The sequence below is a fragment of the Natrix helvetica genome (genome assembly GCF_964273705.1).
Source record: "Natrix helvetica genome assembly, chromosome: 5".
In the NCBI taxonomy this organism is placed as follows: domain Eukaryota; kingdom Metazoa; phylum Chordata; class Lepidosauria; order Squamata; family Natricidae; genus Natrix; species Natrix helvetica.
In genome coordinates, this window is record NC_138551.1 from 143,360,445 (window position 1) to 143,384,453 (window position 24,009).

General features: G+C 46.4%; 1 protein-coding gene across 2 annotated transcripts in view; it reads right to left on the minus strand.

Moving 5' to 3' along the window:
• The window catches only part of IGSF21 (immunoglobin superfamily member 21), a 219,966-nt gene that overhangs the window by 143,364 nt on the left and 52,593 nt on the right, over positions 1 to 24,009 (minus strand). For both annotated transcript variants that reach the window (XM_081954668.1, XM_081954667.1), the window contains exon 2: positions 5,875 to 5,987. In XM_081954668.1, coding sequence (XP_081810794.1) covers positions 5,875 to 5,987 — 113 coding nt within the window. The remainder of the gene's footprint in view (positions 1 to 5,874; positions 5,988 to 24,009) is intronic.

Consider the following 24,009-nt stretch of genomic DNA (forward strand, 5'->3'; position numbering starts at 1 on the left):
TGCCTCCATGAGCCCCATTTTCAGCCTGCGCACGCCCTGTTTTCTGCCTCTGCGTGCCCCATTCTGGGCAGCGGGGATCGGAATGTGCGGAAAATGGGGTGCGCGGAGGCCGAAAACGTGGCGCGCAGAGGTGGCAATAGGCAATGGCAATCCTTGCAGCCTGAAACAGCTGACAGTCAGGAGGCCGATCCAACCGACAATCAGCTGCTTGTGCTAATCAAGCTGTGCTGAAGCTGAAACAAGCTGTTTGCTGTTTGATGCAAGGAGGCAAATTGCTGGGAGGCAGAGGCCAAAGGGTGGGGCCCGGCGAGTGGGTGGGACTACATTCAGTGTCTAAGACGCACCCAAATTTTCACCCTCTTTTAGGAAAGGGGAGGGGAAGTGTGTCTTATACTACGAACAATACAGTAGCCAAAACGGCACTCATGCAAACACACAAGGAGATGCTTACAAAAAGTACTCCATCCCTAAACATGCCACAATATCCACACAACTACACAGGAGCGAAGATAGTTTTTTTTTTTAAAAAAAAAAATCTTTCTTTTTATCCCTCACACATAAAGTGACAATTTATTCACAGGGCAACAACATTTCTCAGTTTCAACAGATCTCTTTTATTACTATTAGCAATGGGAACTTTAAACGAGACCTTAATTAAATTCTTGCTTACATTTGCATAGAATTGGTTAAGAAATAAGAGAAGGAAGGGGGAATATATATTTGGGCTGATAAATAAATAAAGGGAGACTAGTATAGATCTATTTTAACCTATTTAGGTCTCATCAGCTAGCCATAACCTTACTGGGTAATGAGACCTAAATAGGTTGAAATAGATCTATACTAGTCTCCCTTTATTTATTTATCAGCACAAATAAGGAAGAGAGCCTGTGGCTTAGTGGCAATTACATCTGCCTAATATGCAATACAGCCCTGGTTCGATTCCCAGTAAGGGTATGGCTAGCTGATGAAAGCTAAATAGCTTGAAATAGATCTATACTAGTCTCCCTTTATTTATTTATCAGCACAAACACAACATTATATATAAATATGTGTGTGTGTGTGTGTGTGTGTGTGTGTGTGTGTGTGTGTGTGTGTTACAACCCCTGGTATGCCCAAATATGGGAGGGAGCTCACTCCTCCCTCTTTCTGTCCTTCGGCTCATCACAGAAAACCATCCAGGCAGAAACCCATATTTTTATTTTTAATGTTGCCTTTTTATATTTGTGTTGTATTTGTGCTGATAAATAAATAAAGGGAGACTAGTATAGATCTATTTCAAGCTATTTAGCTTTCATCAGCTAGCCATACCAAACATTGAAATGGATCCATACTAGTCTCCCTTTATTTATTTATCAGCACAAATACAACACACGAACACACACACACACACACACACACACACACACACACACACACACACAGAGTATTCTATTCTATTCTGTATTCTGTATTCTCTTCTCTATTCTATTCTATTCTATTCTATTCTATTCTATTCTATTCTACATGACTCTACTCTATTCTATTCTATAGTACATCCACCCTCATATTTAATGCCTTTTGGAGATAATATTGAACAGGTCTGTCCTTTGGCCGGGCAGATCAAAGAACAGCTCTTCTAAGGAAGTTTTAAGATTTGCAAAACGGATATGAAAAACAATGCATCATTTCTGTAAAAAAAATAATAATGACCTGACCCCTTTTTTTCATTTCTCCAAAGAGTTGTCCAATCAATTAACCGATCCGGATAATCTATTAAACACCACAGCGGTTAATTATCACCATCAATTCACAGTTCTGCAAACAGGGCTGGCGGTATTTTAATTTTATTTCACTTTTTTTTTTTTTTGCTCTCGCTTTTAATGAGGTGACTGCTAGGACTCTATGCCGCCAACACTTTCCATCTCTTGCAAAGGGCATGGATGTAAATCCGAGCTGCTGCATGGACCATATAGACGAGAGGGTTTGATTTATTTATTAAAAACAAATTTATGGAGCTGCGCTACAACAGGTCTTCCCTACGTTGGCTTTACAAACAATTTTAAAGTCGATTAGAAGGGGCCAGTTTTATGGATCACAGAGAAGACATTTTCCCTGACCATGAGGGGACCTACAATATTTCTGTTGCATTGCATCCAAGATCTCTTATCTGGTGCCTTTCAATCAAGAACAGTTGGAAGGGACCTTGGAGGTCTTCTAGTCCAACCCCCTGCTCAGGCAGAAAACTCTATACCAGGGATGGCTCACCTATTTGTCATCGCGTGCCGATAGTGCATGCCTGCACTCATAATGCAATGTGCGCATGACACCCTCCCGCCCTTCCCCCTGCGCATGTGCACATGACACACACACCCGCACGCTTCCCTTGCCCCCCCCCATTTGCCCCGTTTTGGGCCTAGTAGGTCTCCCTGCAGTCTCCTAGCAGCAAAAACAGGCTGGGGGGGGGGGGGGACATGCGCATACGTCTCAAATTCTATTCTATTCTATTCTGTATTCTTTTCTCTTCTCTATTCTATTCTGTATTCTTTTCTCTTCTCTATTCTCTTCTATTCTACATTCTCTTCTATATTCTATATTCTCTTCTCTGCTCTCTTCTCTTCTATATTCTCTTCTCTATTCTCTTCTCTTCTATATTTTCTCTCTTCTCTTCTCTTCTATATTCTCTTCTCTATTCTATTCTATTCTATTCTGCATTTTCTTCTCTTCTCTATTCCACTGTATTCTATATTCTCTTCTCTTTTATATTCTATTCTATTCTATATTCTCTTCTCTTCTCTATTCTATTCTATATTCTCCTCTCTTCTCTCTTCTCTCTTCTCTTCTATTCTGTATTCTATTCTAGATACTCTTTTTTATATTTTCTCTCTTCTCTTCTCTCTTCTCTATTCTATTCTACACGACACTACTCTATTCTATTCTATATTCTCCTCTGTATTCTCTCTTCTCTTCTCTATTCTCTTCTCTTCTATATTTTTCTCTTCTCTTCTATATTCTCTTCTCTATTCTATATTCTATATTCTCTTCTCTATTCTATTCTATATTTTCTTCTCTTCTCTATTCCATTGTATTTTATATTCTCTTCTCTTCTCTTTTCTATTCTGTTCTATTCTGTATCTCTTCTCTTCTCTATTCTATATTCTCCTCTCCTCTCTATTCTATTCTATTCTGTATTCTATTCTATATTCTCTTCTCTTCTATATTTTCTCTATTCTCTTCTCTTTTGTTCAGAGAAACTAAGCAGAGACCATTTCAACCACTCTTATTCCAAAGACACGGTGGCTTTTATGCTCCATTCCTTTTTTTCTCATTCTAGTCCACAGTGCAGTCTGCTGCTGTTATTGCTGTATATCTATATATCTTTATCGTCTATCCAGAACACTTCTGTCAATGGGCAGATTAAAGAAATGCTGAATAAACACCTAATTTGGTCCGAAAAACCTTTTGCACACCGGCATTAAGGGCGTACAAATCAGCTAAAACCCCTTCTTTGAATTCACACAATTGGTCCAATTTTGCCATTTTGATCTGATGGCAGGGGGAATTGAGTTATTTCCAAATCAAAGCATCTTGAAAATATTTCCATTTTTTGAAGATGTGTGTGTGTGTGTGTGTGTGTGTGTGTGTGTGTGTGTGTGTGTGGAGGGAGAGAGAAAGCGATAAGATACAGAACAACATTTTTCTCTCTCTCATTTTTTTTCAAGGTTGGCCAAAGAAATCACTGAGGGCAAGAGTTAAGGCTGAATGGCAATCAAATACTCAAGACAGGTTTTCAATTCCATCCACAACCTGGAAATTTAATGGGTTTGCAGATAAGGCTCCTTCTGACTCCGTTCAGGTGATCCAGAACCACATAGTGTTGACACAGATTGCTAACAGACGAAAGGACGATTTACGTGTGTGGGGGGTGGGGTGGGGTTGAAGAGGGGGGAGTGTCGGCCAGAAAACTCCACCGGTTGTTAAAAAGAGGCAAAAATTCAAACAGAGAATAGAATGGAATGGAATGGAACAGAATAGGGATAGAATAGAACAGGACGGAATAGAGAATAGAACACAGAAGAGAGTAGGGTAGAGTAGAATAGAATAGAATGGAATAGAATAGAATGCAGAACAGAACAAAATAGAATAGAGAATAGAACACAGAACAGAACACAGAATAGAACACAGAATAGAGTAGGGTAAGGTAGGGTAGAGTAGAGTAGAGTAGAATAGAATAGAATAGAATGCAGAACAGAATAGAACAGAATAGAGAATAGAACACAGACTAGAGTAGAGTAGAGTAGAGTAGACTAGAGTAGAGAATAGAATAGAATTCAGAACAGAACAGAATAGAAAAAACAATAGAACAGAACAGAACAGTACACAGAACACAGAATAGAGTAGGGTAGGCTATGGTAGAGTAGAGTAGACTAGAGTAGAGAATAGAATAGAATTCAGAACAGAACAGAATAGAAAAAACAATAGAACAGAACAGAACAGTACACAGAACACAGAATAGAGTAGGGTAGGCTATGGTAGAGTAGAGTAGACTAGAGTAGAGAATAGAATAGAATTCAGAACAGAACAGAATAGAAAAAACAATAGAACAGAACAGAACAGTACACAGAACACAGAATAGAGTAGGGTAGGCTATGGTAGAGTAGAGTAGAGTAGGATAGAATGCAGAGCAGGGTTGAACAGGATAGAAAATAGAACACAGAACAGAACACAGAATAGAACACAAAATAGAGTAGGGTAGAGTAGAGTAGAGTAGAATAGAATGGAATAGAATAGAATGCAGAACAGAACAAAATAGAATAAAGAATAGAACACAGAACAGAACATAGAATAGAACACAGAATAGGGTAGGGTAGGGTAGAGTAGAGTAGAGTAGAATAGAATAGAATTCAATGCAGAACAGAATAGAACAGAATAGAGTAGAATAGAGTAGAGAATAGAATAGAATAGAATAGAATGCAGAACAGAACAGAATAGAATAAAGAACAGAACAGAACAGTACAGTACACAGAATAGAACAGAATAGAGTAAGGTATGGTATGGTAGAGTAGAGTAGAGTAGAATAGAATAGAATGCAGAACAGGGTAGAACAGGATAGAGAATAGAACACAGAACAGAACAGAACACAGAATAGAGTAGGGTAGTATAGAATAGAATAGAATGGAATAGAATGCAGAACAGAACAGAATAGAATAAAGAATAGAACACAACAGAACAGTACACAGAATAGAACACAGAATAGAGTAGGGTAGGGTAGAGTAGAGTAGAATAGAATAGAATGCAGAGCAGAATAGAACAGAAGAGAGAACAGAACAGAACAGAACAGAACAGAATAGTACACAGAATAGAAAACAGAATAGAGTAGAGAATAGAACAGAATGCAGAACAGAATAGAACAGAATAGAGAATAGAACACAGAACAGAAGATAATAGAATAGTATACAGGATAGTACACAGAACATAACACATTCTATTGTATTCTATTCTAATGAAAAGAAGGACAAGATAGAAATGTTCCAGTATCTGAGGGGTTGCCACAAAGAAGAGGGAGCCAACCTAGTCTCCAAAACACCTGAACGCAGGACAAGAAGCAACGGATGGAAACTAATCAAGGAGAGAAGCCACCTGGAATTAAGGAGAAACTTCCTAACAGTGAGGACAATTCATCAGTGGAACAGAAGTTGCCTCCAGAAGTTGTGAATGCTCAAACATCGGACTTTTTAAAGAAGAGATTAGGCAACCCTTTGTCTGAAGTGGTGTAGGCTTTCCTGCATAAGCAGGGTGGCTGGACTAGAAGACCTCCAAGGTCCCTTCCAACTCTGTTATTCTGTTAAAAGAGTCAGAAGAGTCTTGGTCAACTTGAGAAAGACAAACCAGACTCACCCGATACCAGACGATTTCTCTCATTCTGCCGTCGGTCTTGAAGTTACATTTGAGGGTCACGGCGTCGCCTACGACCACGGGGGGAAGAGGCTCGATACTGACCGTGAGGTAGCCTAGAGGAGGGAGAAGAAAGAGGAGGTCAGGTAAAGGCCTTTTTTCTGATGGGTTTCCTGGATTTGGAGACCTCGAGATGATCTCTCTCTTATCCTGGGGAAGATTACAAGGAGAATCACAGAAGGAATGTTTTTGGCCAGCAAGAGCCGAGCACTTAGGCACGTCATCGCGAAAATGGACATCTCATGTCGGGTTAAATGGGGGGGAAAAAAAGGAGACTAAAAATTGATTCCGTGGAGTACTATATTTTTATTCATTAATTCTGAACGCTCGGCTGCAAATCCCGAGTGCTGTAAAGCATTAAAAAAAAAAAAAACCAATCTTGAGCCTTTTTTTTCCCCTTCTACTTTCCCTTCTTTTCATAATGTCCCGACTCTTGCAAATAGCGCTGTCATCTCCTTTTCTTATTTTCCCTTTCGGCTTAGTTTAAATTGCTTTTATCTATAGTTCTTTCATGTTAGTGCCTGGCATGTTATGATTTGATTTAGTGTTGGTTTTTTTTTAAAAAAAAACAAGGGATTAGAATTAGCGGCATATTTCTATTATTGGGATTAATAAACTGGCTATTTTTAATTTTACTCATCTGTGGACATTTTTGTTCACTGTCCTATGAATTGCCCTAAAACTGCATGGATTTGGTGGTATAAAGGTAAAGGTTCTCCTTGCACATATGTGCTAGTTGTTCCTGACTCTATTTATTTATTTATTTATTTTATTGAACTTATTAGTCGCCCCCTCTCCCCACAGGGACTCGGGGCGACGTACAGAGCAATAATCAAGATAGCACCATATATCGTGCAGAGGAGGTAAAAACAAGTCCATAAATAAGCATACTTACAAAGTTTAAAACCCCAAAAATATTAAAAACAAAATTTCCCATTATAAAATGACCTGGGGTGGCAAGATTGTAACGTTTATGCCAGGCCGGCTTGACAAAACAGGTAGGTCTTCAGCTTCATGCGGAAGGAGCGAAGATCGGTTGTTGTCCGGATGTCTGGGGGGAGGTCATTCCAAAGGGTAGGGCCCACCACAGAGAAGGCCCTACTCCTGGGCACCGCCCCCTGGCACTCTCTAGAGGACAGCACCCGGAGCAGCCCCTCCCTGTGTGAGCGAGTGGGTCGCAGGGATGTATGGGGCAGGACGCGATCCCGCAGGTAACTAGGCCCTGTGCCATGGAGCGCTTTGAAGATGGTGACCAATACCTTGAAGCGCACCCGGTAGGCCACAGGAAGCCAGTGCAGCTCGCGCAGGATAGGTGTTATATGGGAGAATCTCGATCTCCCCATAATAACCCGCGCGGCTGCATTCTGGACCAACTGCAGTCTCCGGGCGCACCTCAAGGGGAGCCCCATGTAGAGAGCGTTACAGTAGTCCAGGCGGGACGTCACCAGCGCGTGAGTGACTGTGCGCAAGACCTCCCGGTCCAAAAGGGGCCGCAACTGACGCACGAGGCGAACCTGGTGGAACGCCCCTCTTGCTACGGCCGCCACGTGATCTTCTGAGGTCAGCCGATCGTCAAGGAGGACGCCCAAGTTGCGCGCCCCTTCCACAGGGGCTAATTGCTCATCCCCGATGGTCAGCGATGGAGTATGCTGATTGAATCGGGAAGCCGGGAACCACAGCCACTCTGTCTTGGAGGGGTTGAGCCTGAGCCTGCTGTCATCCATCCAGACCCGTACGGCTTCCAGACATCGGGTCATCACTTCGACAGCCTCGTTGGGGTGGTTTAGGGTGGAAATGTACAACTGAGTATCATCAGCGTACAGGTGGTAACTCACCCCAAAACCACGGATGATCTCGCCCAGCGGCTTCATATATATGTTGAATAGGAGAGGCGAGAGGATCGACCCCTGTGGGACCCCACAATTGAGGGGCCTTGCGGTCGACCTCTGTTCCCCCGTCAACACACATTGCGTCCGGCCAGAGAGGTAGGAGTGGAACCACCGTAGCACGGTGCCTCCAACCCCCAACCCCTCCAGCCGGCGCAATAGGATACCATGGTCGATGGTATCGAAGGCCGCCGAGAGATCTAATAGGACAAGGATGGAGGAACAACCCCCATCCTTTGCCCTCCAGAGATCATCCACCAACGCGACCAAGGCCGTCTCCGTGCTGTGACCGGGTCGGAAGCCGGACTGGCGCGGGTCTAGATAATCAGCTTCCTCCAGGTGACGCGAAAACTGCTGAGCCACCACACTCTCAACAACCTTTGCTAAAAAAGGAAGGTTGGAGACAGGACGATAATTTGCTAGTTCCTTTGGGTCCAGAGAAGGCTTCTTGAGCAGGGGCCTGACCACCGCCTCTTTCAAGGCGGCCGGCATCCGGCCCTCCCCCAACGAAGCGTTCACCAGTCCCAGTAGCCAGCCTCGTGAGCCCTCCCAGGAGGCCAGCACCAACCAGGAGGGACACGGGTCCAGTAAACATGTGGTGGCCCGCAGTCGCCCGCGCAACCTGTCCAAATCTTTGATGACAACAGGGTCAAACTCCTCCCAGCATGGTCTCTCAAGACTAGTCTCGGACGTCCCCGCTGGAGCACTGGAGTGGATCCAACCTCTCCGGATATGATCGATTTTATCCTGCAGGAACTCTCCAAATTCCTCTGCCCTGCCCTGCAAAGGGGGGTCCCGCTGCTCCTGTGACAGAAGGGAGCGGGTCACCCGAAACAGGGCAGCAGGGCGGTTCTCTGCGGACGCTATAAGAGTGGCACAATACTGACGTTTGGCCATTCTTATTGCCACAAGGTAGGTCCTTATGTAGGCTCTTACCTGTGTTCGGTCAGCTTCGGAGCGGGAGGATCTCCACTTACTCTCCAGGCGTCTCCTAAGGCGTTTCATCGCCCTTAGCTCCCCGTTAAACCAGGGGGCCCGGGTCGATCGTGGCCGTCGGAGAGGCCGCAAAGGCGCCACCCGGTCCAAGGCACCGGCAGCCGCACTATTCCATGCGGCTACCAGGTCCTCAGCCCGGGGGCGGGACAGGTCAGCAGGAAATGGCCCAAGCTCCGCCTGGAATCTATCCGGTTCCATCAGGCGCCTGGGGCGGAACCATCTGGGATAATCTGGTTCCGCCTCCCCGCGGTGGGGAGTAGCGCCAGGGAAGTCCAGCTGGAGAAGTGAGTGATCTGACCATGACAGGGGCGTGATGACTAAATGCCCTCTTCCCAGATCACTCGTCCACTGGTCGGAGACAAACACAAGATCCAGAATGTGGCCTCGCTCGTGAGTGGGGTCCTGAATTACTTGAGTCAGACCCATGGCTGTCATGGAAGCCATGAATTCCCGGGCTACCTCGGATGCCTTACCCGTTGACGGCAAGTTGAGGGGCGATGCTGATCTCCGTTTTAAAGCCAAAGAGCCAGCGCTGCCCGAAGACGTCTCTGTGGTCATGTGGCCGGCATGACTCAATGCCCAAGGCGCACGGAACGCTGTTGCCTTCCCACCAAAGGTGGTTCCTATTTTTCTACTTGCATTTTTTAACGTGCTTTCGAACGGCTAGGTTGGGCAGAAGCTGGGACAAGTCACGGGAGCTCGCTCCGTTGTGCGGCGCTAGGGATTCGAACTGCCAAACTGCCGACCTTTCTGATCGACAAGCTCAGCGTCTTAGCCACTGCATCCCCTATATATTTGGTAGCAGGGACGTGCGGTCAGGGGAGGCAGGGGAGGCAGAGCCGTACCGCTCTCATCATGAAAAAAAAAGGGGGGGGAAAGGCGTTGAGAAGCCTCGGGGAATGTGCGCGAGCCGCGGTCCCCTTCATGTTGACTCAGGAAGGCGGGGAATGGGACCACGTGTGCAGGACAGAGGGAGGTGCAGGAGGCTCCTCTAGCCTCAGCCTCCCTCCTGCACGCGTGGTCCCATTCCCCGCCTTCTGTCGGGTTCTGACGCCGGAGCTCATGTTTCCAGGGCAAATGCGCATGCACGAGGGGCTCCCTTCCTCGCACTGAGCAACAGCAGGTTTACGAGAAGTTGCTCGCGAAAGGACGGACTTTTCGGACCGTCAGCTACCGTTTCCCTGCCAGCTCACTCGCGAAAGGACCCTGGAAACCGAGTCGTGGCTGGCGCCTTGCTAAGAGTTCCCCGCCTTCCTGATGACGTCACCAGCCTCACCAGCCATAAACCTCACCGCACATCACTGTTTGGTAGTCTATAAATAATATATATAAATAAATAAAATAATTGCAAAACTATTGACAAAAGGGAGTGAAACAAAGTAATCAGCAGCATTGATCAAGTGGGTTTTAATTCCAGGTATCCAGAACAAGTGAATCTAATTTGGGTATTATTACTTTTTTTGCATAAAATCAAAATCAACAGCCAAAGATTAAAAGTTTAGGCAGGATACAATTTCGTTGTATTTAAGTACAATGACAATAAAGATTATAGTTATGAGCAAGAGGAATATAGATACTGCTTGACTTTCAACGGTTCGTTTAGTGTCTACACGAAGTTACGAGACTGAAAAAACTGACTTGCGACTGTTTTTCACACTTACGACCATGAGCATCCCCGTGATCATGTGACCAAAATTCAGACGCTTGGAAACTGGCTCTCATTTATGACCGTCGCAGTGCGGTCAAGAGATTCCCTTTTGCGAATTTCTGACAAGCCAAGTCAATGGGGGAAGCCGTATTCACTTATCAACCTTGCTACTGACTTACATCCGCAGTGATTCGCTTAACAACGGTGGCAAGAAAAGTCGTAAAATGGGACAAAACTCACTTAACAAATGTTTCTCACTCAGCAACAGAAATGTTGGGCTGAATTGTGGTCGAAAGTTGAGGACTACCTGTACTGGAATTTCTCCAGGCAAATGGTTATCATCAAGTGGTTGAATCTGTAATACAAAACTGGTAGTCCTCAATTTGCAGCCTTTCCTTCCTTCCTTCCTTCCTTCCTTCCTTCCTTCCTTCCTTCCTTCCTTCTTCCATTCCTCCATCACATCTCTCTCTCTCTTCCTTTCTTCCATCCATCCATCCATCATCACATCTTCCTTCCTTCCTTCCCTTTTTCTTTTTTCCTTCCTCCATTCCTTCCTTCCTTCCATCCATCCATCCTATCCCTTCCTTCTTTCCTTCTTCCATCCATCCATCACATCTTCCTTCCTTCCTTCCTTCCCTTTTTCTTCCTTTCCTTTTTTTCTTTCCTTACTCCATTCCTTCCTTCCTTCCAACCATCTACCCATCCATCCTATCTCTTCCTTCCTCCCATCTCTCTTTTTTCTTTTTTCCTTCCTCCATTCCTTCCTTCCACCCATCCATCCATCCAATCTCCTCCTTTCCTTCTTCCATCCATCCATCACATCTTCCTTCTTTCCTTCCCTTTTTCTTCTTTTCCTTACTTTTCCTTTCTTTCTTTCCCTACTCCATCCCTTCCTTCCTTCCAACCATCTATCCATCCATCCTCTCTTCCTTCCATCTCTCTTTTTTCTTTTTTCCCTTCTTCCATTCCTTCCTTCTATCCATCCTATCTCCTCCTTCTTTCCTTCTTCCATCCATCCATCACATCTTCCTTTCTTCCCTTTTTCTTTTTCTTCCTTTCCTTCCTTTTCCTTTCTTTCTTTCCTTACTCCATCCCTTCCTTCCTTCCAACCATTTATCCATCCATCCTATCTCTTCCTTCCTTCCTCCATTCCTTCCTTCCTTCCATCCCTCCTTTCTTTCTTTCTTTCTTTCTTTCTTTCTTTCTTTCTTTCTTTCTTTCTTTTCTTCCTTCCTTCCTTCCTTCCTTCCTCCATTCCTTCTTTCCATTCCATCCAACCATCCATCCTATCCCTTTCTTCCTTCCTTCCACCTATTCACCCATCACATCCCTTCCTTCCTTCCACCCACCCACCCATCCTATCCCTTCCCTCCTTCCCTTCCTTCCCTTCTTATAAAAAACCTATTCAGACAGACCTCATCCACGCAATGAGATGCAGAAAAAAAGCGACCCCCCACCCCCCCAAAAAAGATCGCTTTCACCCCAGTTCCTTATATCCACAGCTTCCCCCCTGGATTTCTCCCCATCCCCATCCTTCCTACAACCTGGCCCATTCTTGTCTGCCTCATCCTTCACACCTGTTCAAATTCTGCAGAGCTCCCAGGTGAGGCCGTCCAGAAGGGAGAGAACTGGGACGGAGGCAAAAGGATTTTAAAAACTTAAAAGCGGGGAAGAGAAATGGCAGAAGCCCCTCCAGTTGCCAGGGTTACAGCTGCTGATAGACACCTTGAGGGAAGTGAATGATGGATTAGGGACAGCCTAATCGCCTTTTCTCCGGTTCCCCTTGGCCTACACAGCAAGGGGGAGAAATATAGCATTATTATTATTTGTGCTCTTTGTGAATATTCCTGAAGGATGGAAGGCCGCCTACACAGAGAACATCTGTCCAAGGACATTTCCTGGTGGTTGACAGCTGTTGCGAGGAGGAGGGGGGGTGTCTCTGGGCCGGCAAGACCCCCAAATGCATTGAGGTCGCACTGGGGTGAACTGCTGTGATCGGATGGCGCTAGCTGTATCGCTTTGACCCTGGCTTCCTGCAAGAAAGAGGAAATCCTCACCTTACCATCGGAATTGAGTGCGGAAGATACAGGAAGTCCTCGACTTATGACCGGAATTGAGCCCAGAAGATACAGGAAGTCCTCGATTTATGACCGGAATTGAGTGCAGAAGATACAGGGCGTCCCCGGCTTACCACCGGAATTGAATGCGGAAGATACAGAAACTCCTCGACTTATGACTGGAATTGAGCCCAGAAGATACAGGAAGTCCTTGATTTATGACAGGAATTGAGTGCAGAAGATACAGGAAGTCCTCAATTTATGACCGGAATTGAGCCCAGAAGATACAGGAAGTCCTCAATTTATGACCGGAATTGAGTGCAGAAGATACAGGGCGTCCCCGGCTTACGACCGGAATTGAGTGCGGAAGATACAGAAACTCCTCGACTTATGACTGGAATTGAGCCCAGAAGATACAGGAAGTCCTTGATTTATGACAGGAATTGAGTGCAGAAGATACAGGAAGTCCTCAATTTATGACCGGAATTGAGCCCAGAAGATACAGGAAGTCCTCAATTTATGACCGGAATTGAGTGCAGAAGATACAGGGCGTCCCCGGCTTACGACCGGAATTGAGTGCGGAAGATACAGAAACTCCTCGACTTATGACTGGAATTGAGCCCAGAAGATACAGGAAGTCCTCGATTTATGACCGGAATTGAGCCCAGAAGATACAGGAAGTCCCTGGCTTACGACCGGAATTGAGTGCGGAAGATACAGGAAGCCCTCGACTTACGACTGGAATTCAGCCCAGAAGATAAAAGGCAGTCCTCAACTTACGACCGGAATTGAGCCCAGAAGATAAAGATTGTCCTCAACTTACAAAAAAAAAATTGTGCCTGGAATGATGGTCGCAAGCCACGTCTGTCATTAAGTGGATCGCCGCATGATTGCTCTTGATTGCGTGACCTTTTTGTGGTGGCCGTTAAGCAAATGCCATTTTAAATTTGAAATGCGACCGCAGGAAGGTGCAAACACGATTACGTCACCACAGAGAACCTGTCACAACTGCAGAACTGGGTTGAAAATAACTCCGGGGAGGACGGTCATAACATCGGACGGTCGTTAAGTGAGGACTGCCTGTAGCTTCCTTCTAACCTCCACCACCCGATCTTGCTGGATCACCTTTTTTTATGCACCAACAACACCCAGGATGGTCTACCTTAAAACCTGCGGCACAGGAAGGGGGAAAAAAAATCAAACAACAGGTCCCTGAACTCAAGAGAAATTCACTATTTCCAAGTGAATTAACAGAATATCTACCGTACTTCACTGCTGAACTGGCACCCATGGATGAAAAAAAAACATCAAAGACGAAGAAACTTTGGCCTTCAACAACTTCTGTGCAGTGAATTTGATGCTAATGCACTTTTGGTGAGCACGCATACACACACGCACACAGGAGGAAAGAGTGCACAGCTATGCTGATTATATCTATCACCCTCCTTTTATTTTTAAAAGCCACAACATAACGCTTAAGCGGAAATCTTTGCTGAAGTTCAGCAGCTCAAATACCTGTCAAGAAATAAAAAAAACTATGGAGGGACAGAAATAGGTGGGTTTACTTTAATACAGCAAATCTAGACAGCATCCTAAAAAGCAGAGACATCACCCTGACAAGAAAAGTGTGCGTAAACAAGGCTCTGGTTTCCCCAGTTTGCAATGGATGGCCGTGAAGGTTGGACCACAAGGAAGGCTGAGCGCCAAAGAACGGAGGCCTTTGAACTCTGGTGCTGGAGAAGAAGACTCCTGCGAGTCCCTTGGACTGCAAGGCCATCCAACCGGTCAGTCCTAGAGGAGATCAATCCTGGCTGCTCTTTAGAAGGCCAGATCCTGAAGAGGAAACTCAAATGCCTTCTTTTTCGGAGCATAAGACGCACCTGAGTATAAGACGCACCAAGATTTTGAAGAGGTGAATTTGAAAAAAAAAGTTTTTGCGCTCTGCAGGCGTCCCAAACCTTCTGCACACCTCATTTTTTTGTGAAAAATGGGGCATGCAGAGAGTTTGAGAGGCCTGCAAATTGCTCCTGGGGGCTGGAGCGGGCAAAATTGAGCAAAAATCGGCCCATTTTTCATGGAAACGGGCCCATTTTTTGTCCAAAAAAGGGCATGCCTAGCCATTAGGAGGCTTGTAGAGTGCTCCTGGGGGCTGGGGGGAAGCAAAAATGAGCAAAAAACAACCCATTTTTGCTAGTTTTTGTCCTCCCCAGCCCCCATGAAGACTTTGAAGGCTTCCCAAACCCTCTGCATGTCCATTTTTGTGAAGGGGGTGAGGTTTCTGGAGGCCAAAAATGCTGTATTCAGCGCATAAGAAGCGCCAAAGAATGGAGGCCTTTGAACTCTGGTGCTGGAGAAGACTCCTGTGAGTCCCTTGGACTGCAAGGCCATCCAACCGGTCAGTTCCTAGAGGAGATCAACCCTGACTGCTCTTTAGAAGGCCAGATCCTGAAGAGGAAACTCAAGTACTTTGCCCACCTGATGAGAAGGAAGAAGGACTCCCTGGAGAAGAGCCTCATGCTGGGAAAGATGGAGGGCAAAGGCTGAGCGCCAAAGAATGGAGGCCTTTGAACTCTGGTGCTGGAGAAGAAGACTCCTGCCAGTCCCTTGGACTGCAAGACGATCCAACCGGTCAGTCCCAGAGGAGATCAACCTGGCTTCGTGCTGCTGAGGAAGCCTAGGTCAGAACACAGGGTCTCCAACCTTGGCAACTTTAAGACTTGTGGACTTCAACTCCCAGGATTCCCCAGCCAGCAGGTCAAGTCAGCAGGTTGGGGAATTCTGGGAGTTGAAGTCCACAAGTTACCAAGGATTGGAGATTGTCCTACGTCATCAGGGCCACACGAAGGCAGAAATTTGCCGGAGAAGAGAAAAGACAACCAACGATTTCCATTACAACCCTCAGCCTGGATCAGGCCCTCTCAGACCCAAATCTTTCTCTCATCGCCCCTTTGAAAACTAAATTGCCCCCCTTTGTCTCCTTTATATCCATGATGGAGCTGAAAGGGGGCTTATTTCCACACGATCTCTCTCCACATAACAATTTTATCTCCGCGCCGAAGGAAATAACACTGGAGCACATCGGAGAGAGATGTAAATAACGTCTTAATGGAACTGTCATGCGGAGAGGGGATAACGGAAACACAATCGCACACTGCAGAGAAGCAAGGGGCAGAATTAGGAAAAGAGGGTACAGCAAAATAGAGAGCGAGAAAGGTACAGCTGAGAAGACCCCCTGAAGGTCCTTCTTCTCCAAGAAGCCCGCCTCCATTCCCCAAGGAAGGGAAATCAGGGACACCATTATTAAATTAATCATTTTCCTAGAATGCAACTGATGAGTTCTTGAAAGAGGCAGGGATTTCGCCAAGGGTGGGATTCTACCAGTTTGGACCAGTTCGAGCACACCGGTAGCTCCGACTATCACCTGGGAGCGAACCGGTTCGCTCCGACTTTCAACTGATCCCACCTGCCCGCTCCTGGCTATACTCACCTACCGTATTTTTCAGAGCATAAGACGCACCTTTTTCCCTCAAAAAAGAGGCTGAAAATCTGGGTGCATCTTATACACTGAATGCAGCATTTTTGACCTCCTGAAAGGCCGCCCCCTTTGCAGAAATGTACGTGGATAGCCTTTAGGAGGCTTATGGAGTGCTCCTGGGGGCTAGGGAGGGCAAAAACCAGGCTGTTTTTTGCTTGTTTTTGTCCCCTGGAGCACTCTATAAGCCTCCTAAAGGCCATGCATGCCCCCCATTTTTTTTTACAAAAACAGGCCCGTTTTCACGCAAAACAGGCCGTTGTTTGCTCATTTTTGGCCCACCCCAACCCCCAGGAGCACTCTACAAGCCTCCTAAAGGCTATGCATGCCCATTTTCTGTCAAAAAACAGGCTCATTTTCATGAAAAAAGGGGCCCTTTTTGGGAGGTCTGCAGAGTGCAAAACCTTTTTAAAAAAAATTTGCCTCTTCAAAATCTTGGTGCGTCTTATACTCCGAAAAATATGGTAAGTTCCCTTTTCTGAAGGCCAGCTAATAGGCATGGCAGAGTGGATTGCTGCGCCCCAGCTGTTTTTATCCCCAGCAGTAATGCAGAAGGTGATTTCTCTGTAAATTGTGCACGCGCACGCAGCGAATCGGTTGTTAAAACGGTAGGGTCCCACCCCTGGATCTCGGCCCTGTTCTTCAATGCAATCATCTTTTTTTTTGTCATTGTTGTAAAAATGGCTTTTTCCATGTCTGCCTAAGCAAAGCACCTTGATGTTGAGAGGACCAGTATCTCCAAAAGTCTATTTGTAACACGCAACACACAATTTCTTAGTGTCTTCCTACAAAGATGGTGCAGGGAGAAGAGCTATTCCAATTTGATGGGGCAGGAAAGAGGAAAGAGGAATAAGGAAGCAAACGGGATAAGGAAGCTAGACTGTTGAACCTATGCTGCTGGTATCCAAGTGACCACCAGATGGCGATAAAGAGTTTGAGTGTCCGTTGAGTGTCTTTACTGCTGCCACCTAATGGCTATCTGGATGTTTGACTATATATATTTCTTTTTTCTTTGCTCAGAGGAAACTGGGAGGTTTTGCAGAAGCCTAGTGTTGAGAGTCAATCCACTCAAACCTAAACTGGGTTAAAGGAAAAGTTTTGAGCGGTTCCACCACTTCTATTTTTCCAGCCCTGAAATTTTCAGCCTTCCTTGGCACCATGGTGGAACTCCAGCTGATCAGGAATACAGGCCCAAATAAAACACTTGCAAAGCACAATGTAAGCTGTCAGCTTTGATTAGTTGTCCGTGTTGTTAAGAACAAATTAGAACCATCAAGAGTAAGAGCAACGTTTTTTTTTTTAATTAGAGGATGCAGGAATAATCCTCTGCAGGATTGGGGACCAGAAAATAAATGTACGCGTAGTGCTTCTGTGCGCTCTCTCTCTCTCTTTCTTTCTCTCTCCCCCCCCTCTTTCTTTCTGCACACACAACACACACACACACACACCTGTGGTTTAGTGGGTTTATTAATATTTCCCCAAAACTTGCTTCACCAAAAACTCAGAACTGCCCCACTTAAAGTCCAGCCACCAGCAGACCAAGGCTAGTCCCCAGAGCAAGGGACAATGAGCCCACAAGTAACATGAAAATTTCCCAATCAAAATAAACCCGCCAGGCAAAATTAAATCCACAGTATAAGGGGACACACGAGGGAAGAAAAGTCCAGAGTTTCCAAGGCACGAGCCAAGTCAAGGCAGAAATCACACAACTAGGAAACGAATACATTGTGCCCGGGCATCGCCTCCACCTGTCCGCTGTGCTAAATAGCCAGCTTCTGGTACAACCCATAAAGGAGGGCCAGGCTGCCTCCTCGTGAGTGATCGGGCTGACCTTCTCGGCCTATTCTCTGCCCTACCTGTTCTTGGATTTATTTATTGTATACCTATAACATGTATATTTACTGTCTAACTATTTTAATATGACTGTACACCGCCCCGAGTCTCTTTTGAGAGAGGGGCGGTCTAGAAATCCAATAAAGTTAAGTTAAGTTGGATCAAGGACAGAAGGCAGTTCCACCTCCTCATCGCTGGCTGGCTCCATCTGCATGGTTTCCCCACCTGAAGCCTCAGGATTGTCCTGCTGTAGGTGTATTTCAGCCAAACCCCTCTCCGACGGCTGCTTGGAGCCATTGACCAACTCCCCTCCCAAGGTGGCCGGATGTCAGGCCTGTAGTTATGTTTCTTTTAGGATCTTTGGCCTGCCACACTTGCTTATAATTTCTTCTGCTGTTTCATTAGTGTCGTAGTTGGGAGGGGGGAATAGAAAGGAGTAGGATTGTGGAATGTATTGTTGTGATTCTTTTCTAGAAGCTCGAGGTCATCTTTTGTCTCCGCACCTCTGCACCTGACCGGAAGCAGAGGGGTGTAGATGCCAGCGTGGAAGATGATGATTGGAACATCTGATGGATTTATGGGGTGTGGGGATAAGATCATGAACTTTCAACTGGGTGGAATTCCAGGAAGAAGATCAGAGCTGGAATTCTATAGCACAGTGCCAACATGCCTGTATGATTAAATTGGAACTTTAAGGATGATTCTGCCTTGGTCTCGGATTGATTTCATGCATGGCATTTGGAACGCTGACACCGGAATTGGTTTATCTTCCTCCCAGCTGACATCTGGAGAGATATCTGGGGAAGTGTCTGGGGGGAGTCATCACACCTTCAGCAATTCCCCAGAAGATCTTGCAAAACAAGGTTCTTCTTTTCCATCTCAGTTTCATCCACATGGAAACACGCAGCTTGTAAAGGGGCTTCCTTCCTTCCTCAAAATTGGAGCAGGAGAGCTTCATTTGGTGCAGGGATGCCAGCCAAATGCCCACAGTATGTCATGTTTGAGCCCCTTTGTTCCCAAGGAGAGAAACGGGCTGATTTCTATCCATAGCAACATTATCTTGCATCTCCCCACTCAATAGAGTAATCTTCATTTTGCAGGGACGATCGGGGCCGGCAAATCTGTCACTCAGCCACACGTTTAAATGAAACACTGTGCTGCGGTTGTTAAGCAAATCACCTGTGGTCACTAAGTGGGGTGTCACATGACTTGGTGCCTTCACCACCGAATCTAGCTTGTCAGAAGCTGGTGTGGAGGACACAAAGGGCATTCTGGAACATTGCAATTGTTGTAAAGGTTCCCCCCCCCCTCGCACTTACGTGCTAGTCGTTCCTGACCCTAGGGGGCGGTGCGCATCTCCCTCTCTAGAGCCACAATGAATCTGAGAAGTTCATAGCGGCGGCCCACTTGCAATTTCACCAGTTCAGTTCTTAGCGTGGCTGGGGCTCCTCCAATTAGCGTTCCATCTACCTGCTCAACCCGAATGGGACAGGCTAGAGGTCTTGTGTGTATGCCTAGTTGCTTGACAATCGACACGCTGATTAAGCATCGAGTGCAACCGGTGTCCACAACTCCTTCAACTTCCCCTTCCACCCCCGTCTCGGGTACTTGGAGGTTGACTTGGAAGGCGAAGGGGTGGATGGGTGCCCTCACCATTGGGTCATCATCGGCATTTTCCTCCTCCGAGGCCTCCCCCTTGGTAGGACTCTTCGTCACCTTACGTTGGGGATCCTCTTCCAGAGGTTGTTGGCCCTTTTCCTCCTCCGTTAATTGCTTGCTAGCCAAGCTGAAGAGTTACTGCGCAGGTCATAGGCCTTATCGGCAAGTGATTTACTGCGCATGCTTCTTAACACGTTTCTTATGACATCACACATTCCAGAGACTTTTGATCTTCTGTTCGTCTGCCAAGAAGGTGGGCGACAATTGCCCTTGCCAAAATGTAACAATTGGATAGATTTGTTTTATTTTTATTTTTATATTAAAGTTTGTTTTTAATTTAGAACATGTTATCGGGTTTTTGTTTCTTATCTGGAGATATGCTAACAAGGAGGGGCGACGGTCCGCACCTCAATCGAAGGTGGAAGGGAAACTTTCCATTCCTTCTCATCCCCCTTGGTAGGACTCTTCGTCACCTTAGGCTGGGGATCCTCTTCCAGAGGTTGGTGGCCCTTTTCCTTCTCCGAGGCCTCCCCCTTGGTAGGACTCTTCGTCACCTTACGTTGGGGATCCTTTTCCAGAGGTTGTTTGCCCTTTTCCTCCTCCGAGGCCTCCCCCTTGGTAGGACTCTTCGTCACCTTACATTGGGGATCCTTTTCCAGGGATTTGGGATAATGTCAGCGTTCCAAATATCATGCAGAATTAAATCAAGAGTCCAAGGCAGAGCTATCCACAGATGTGCCAACATGTCTGTCTAATTAAATTGGAACTTTAAGGATAGCTCTGCCTTGGACTCTTGATTTAATTCAGCATGATGTTTGGAATGATGACACTCCCTTTCAAAGCCGAAGAGCCAGCGCTGTCCGAAGACGTCTCCGTGGTCATGTGGCCGGCATGACTCAACACCGAAGGCGCACAGAATGCTGTTCCCTTCCCACCAAAGGTGGTTCCTATTTTTCCACTTGCATTTTTTACGTGCTCTCGAAGTAAGTAACGGAAGCTCACTCTATTACGAAGCGCTAGGGATTCGAACCGCCGACCTTTCTGGTTGACAAGCTCTTAGCCACTGAGCCACCGCAACGCTTGTAAATAATTTTGGATCCTGCGACCACAGAGGACCCTGCAGTGGCTGCTATTTCAAGGACCAGTTGTAAATTTTCACCGCACTGTTACAAGCTTGAATGGTCGCTGAACAAGGCAGTTTTTAAGCGAGGACAAGCTGCACCATGTGTCAAATGCAGCATGAACAATGATCACGCACTGTTTAAGCCAACCTATCAGGGCAGATATACCTATACCTCAATGGCTCAGTGGCTAAGACAAGATGAGCTTGTCGATCCGAAAGGTCAGCAATTCGGCGGTTCGAATCCCTAGCGCCACGTAACGGAGTGAGCTCCCGTGACTTGTCTCAGCTTCTGCCAACCTAGCACGTAAAAAATGCAAGTAGAAAAATAGAGACCACCTTTGGTGGGAAGGTAACAGCGTTCCGTGCACCTTCGGCATTGAGTCATGCTGGCCACATGACCACAGAGACGTCTTCGGACAGCGCTGGCTCTTCGGCTTTGAAACAGAGATGAGCACCGCCCCCTAGAGTCGGGAATGGCATATATGCGAGGGGAAACTTTACCTATCAGGGCAGAGATCCAAAAATTTTAATCAGGGGAGCCCAGTTCGAACGAATGCAAGCGATGTAATATCTGTGGTTTTTGAGTGTGATGGAAAATCCCGACTATCTTGGCTTCAAACCTGCTCAGAAACAATAAATGCATCGTGTTATTGTCAATTTCACCTTCTGATAACTTTTCCTTCTAATCCTGTCACCAGAACCAGCAGGGACATTAAAAAAAAAAAACCAACAACGAAGCAGCCAATTCTGATCCTATTTCTGGGAGAATTTTTGCAACCGATTTGTGCCTGTCAATCCATTGGAAAATCAATCTCATCAGCCTAATCTCAATTTCACACCTCTGCCTGGTGGTGCTTGGAGGGGGAAGGTGGATGCAAAGTCTCTTTTCTTTCCTTCTCAAATTCACTCCACCTAAGATGACGCCAAAAACGCCCGAGGGGTCTGGAATAAATTATGTACTATAGCAGCATCGGCAAAACAAACCTTCTTTTCAAGATAAGCTGGCTCAGAAGGAAGGATTATCAGGGACAAAAGAACACAACACTCCTCAGCTTCTGCTGCCTTTCTCTAAGTTGTTATTACAGCTTTATCTGAGCTTCTCCTTCTTTATGTCTGTCCTAACCAGAATGGGGAGCATCCAAACATCTGCGAGGATAAATGGCAGGCAAATTTCTCCAGCCCATTTAAAAATTCACAACGCTTACAAAAGACCGGGAAAACTCAAGCCACGAGAGAAGAAAACTCTAACCCGTTATTTGAATTCCAGTTTATCTTTTATCTTGAATCAGCTTTCCTTTATTTTTAACTACCTATTTATGCATTTATTTACTCCTAGGATTAAGGGAGCAGAAGTCATCGTGACAGACTTCCAGGACGGCTGGCCAAGTTCCAGCTAATTAAATATGACAGAAATAAGAGGGAAATCAGTAAAAGCGTTGCAAAAAAAAACAAAAAAAAAAACACCTTCTTAAGCCAGGGAAATGAACAACGCCGTGCCTTTAAAACCAATTTCGCGAGCTGAATTGAGTGGACCACAAAACGACAAAGGAAGGATAGTAAGAAAACTTTGTCATTTATATAGATATATTCCGTGCGCAGAAGCGTCAAAGAGCTCAAATACAGGTAAGGAGCTCAGGTGAGCGGATGCCCCCCCCCCCAGAGCACTGTACCGGAACGGTACCCGATGCTCCAGGCAGGTCCCGATACGCCCGTCCCGGAGCGTATCGCCTGCAACCCATCACTGATTCCAACCTAACTCTGGAACGCCTGGAGCAATTTCAACCCAACTTGCTACACAGATGACTTAACTCTCTAGAAACAAATACTCTGTGAGGAGGGGAGAAGACACCCCTAACACCCGTCGGGATGTGTGTTCTGTTAAGATACAGCCTGTTGTGCCTTAAAATGGCTTCCACTGTACTGCTGTAAAAGGGCTTCTACTATACAGCGCATGGTAACGGTTTCGCAGTACCTCACAAGGAGCCACCCTCTGGTGAGGGGGGGAAATCCAACGTTAGAAATTATGTTTGGTCCGGAAATTTCCCCCCCTTATAAATAAATACCCGGGCGATGCCGAGTTATCAACTGGTTCAAAATAATAACCGGATAGATTTGGTTGTGCTTTCATTAATCTTATTATTGATAGAATACATGTAGCTCAGGGTTGAACTGCGGGGTCTTTAGCGCTCTCTAAGGTTGGCTCTTTTTTGGCAGGTGTTTCATGACCCAATTAGGTAACATCATCAGTGCAAGGAGGGGGAGTGGTTTGGGGAGGGGGAGGAGGAAGAGGGGAAGGTGGTGTTGGTGGAGGAGGGAGGAGGACTGCGGGGTCCTTGGTGATGTCTGATCCTGGTGGGTTTCTTGTAGAGTTTCATTACCCAACTAGGTAACATCATCAGTGCTAGGAGGGGGAAGGGTTTGGGAGGGGGAGGAGGGAGGAGAGGAGGAGGAGGAAGAGGAGGAGGAGGAGGAGGGGAACGACGACTGTGGGGTCCTTGGTAATGTCTGATCCTGGTGGGTTTCTTGTAGAGTTTCATTACCCAACTAGGTAACATCATCAGTGCTAGAAGGGAGAAGGGTTTGGAAGTAGGAGGAGGGAGGGGAGAAGGGAGGAGGGGAGGAGGAGGAGGAGGAGGAGGAGGAGGAGGAGGAGAACGACGACTGTGGGGTCCTTGGTGATGTCTGATCCTGGTGGGTTTCCTGTAGAGTTTCATTGCCCAACTAGGTAACATCATCAGTGCTAGAAGGGAGAAGGGTTTGGAAGTAAGAGGAGGGAGGGGAGAAGGGAGGAGAGGAGGAGGAGGAGGAGGAGGAGGGAGGGAGGGAGGGAGGGGGGAGGAAGAGGAGAACGACGACTGTGTGGTCCTTGGTGATGTCTGATCCTGGTGGGTTTCTTGTAGAGTTTCATTACCCAACTAGGTAACATCATCAGTGCTAGAAGGGAGAAGGGTTTGGGGGGAGGAGGAGGGAGGGAAGGAGGGAGGAGAGGAGGAGGAGGAGGAGGGGGAGGGGGAGAACGACGACTGTGGGGTCCTTGGTGATGTCTGATCCTGGTGGGTTTCCTGTAGAGTTTCATTACCCAACTAGGTAACATCATCAGTGCTAGAAGGGAGAAGGGTTTGGGGGGAGGAGGAGGGAGGGAAGGAGGGAGGAGAGGAGGAGGAGGAGGAGGGGGAGGGGGAGGAGGAGAACGACGACTGTGTGGTCCTTGGTGATGTCTGATCCTGGTGGGTTTCTTGTAGAGTTTCATTACCCAACTAGGTAACATCATCAGTGCTAGGAGGGAGAAGGGTTTGGGGGGAGGAGGAGGGAGGAGGAGGAGGAGGAGGAGGAGGAGGAGGAGG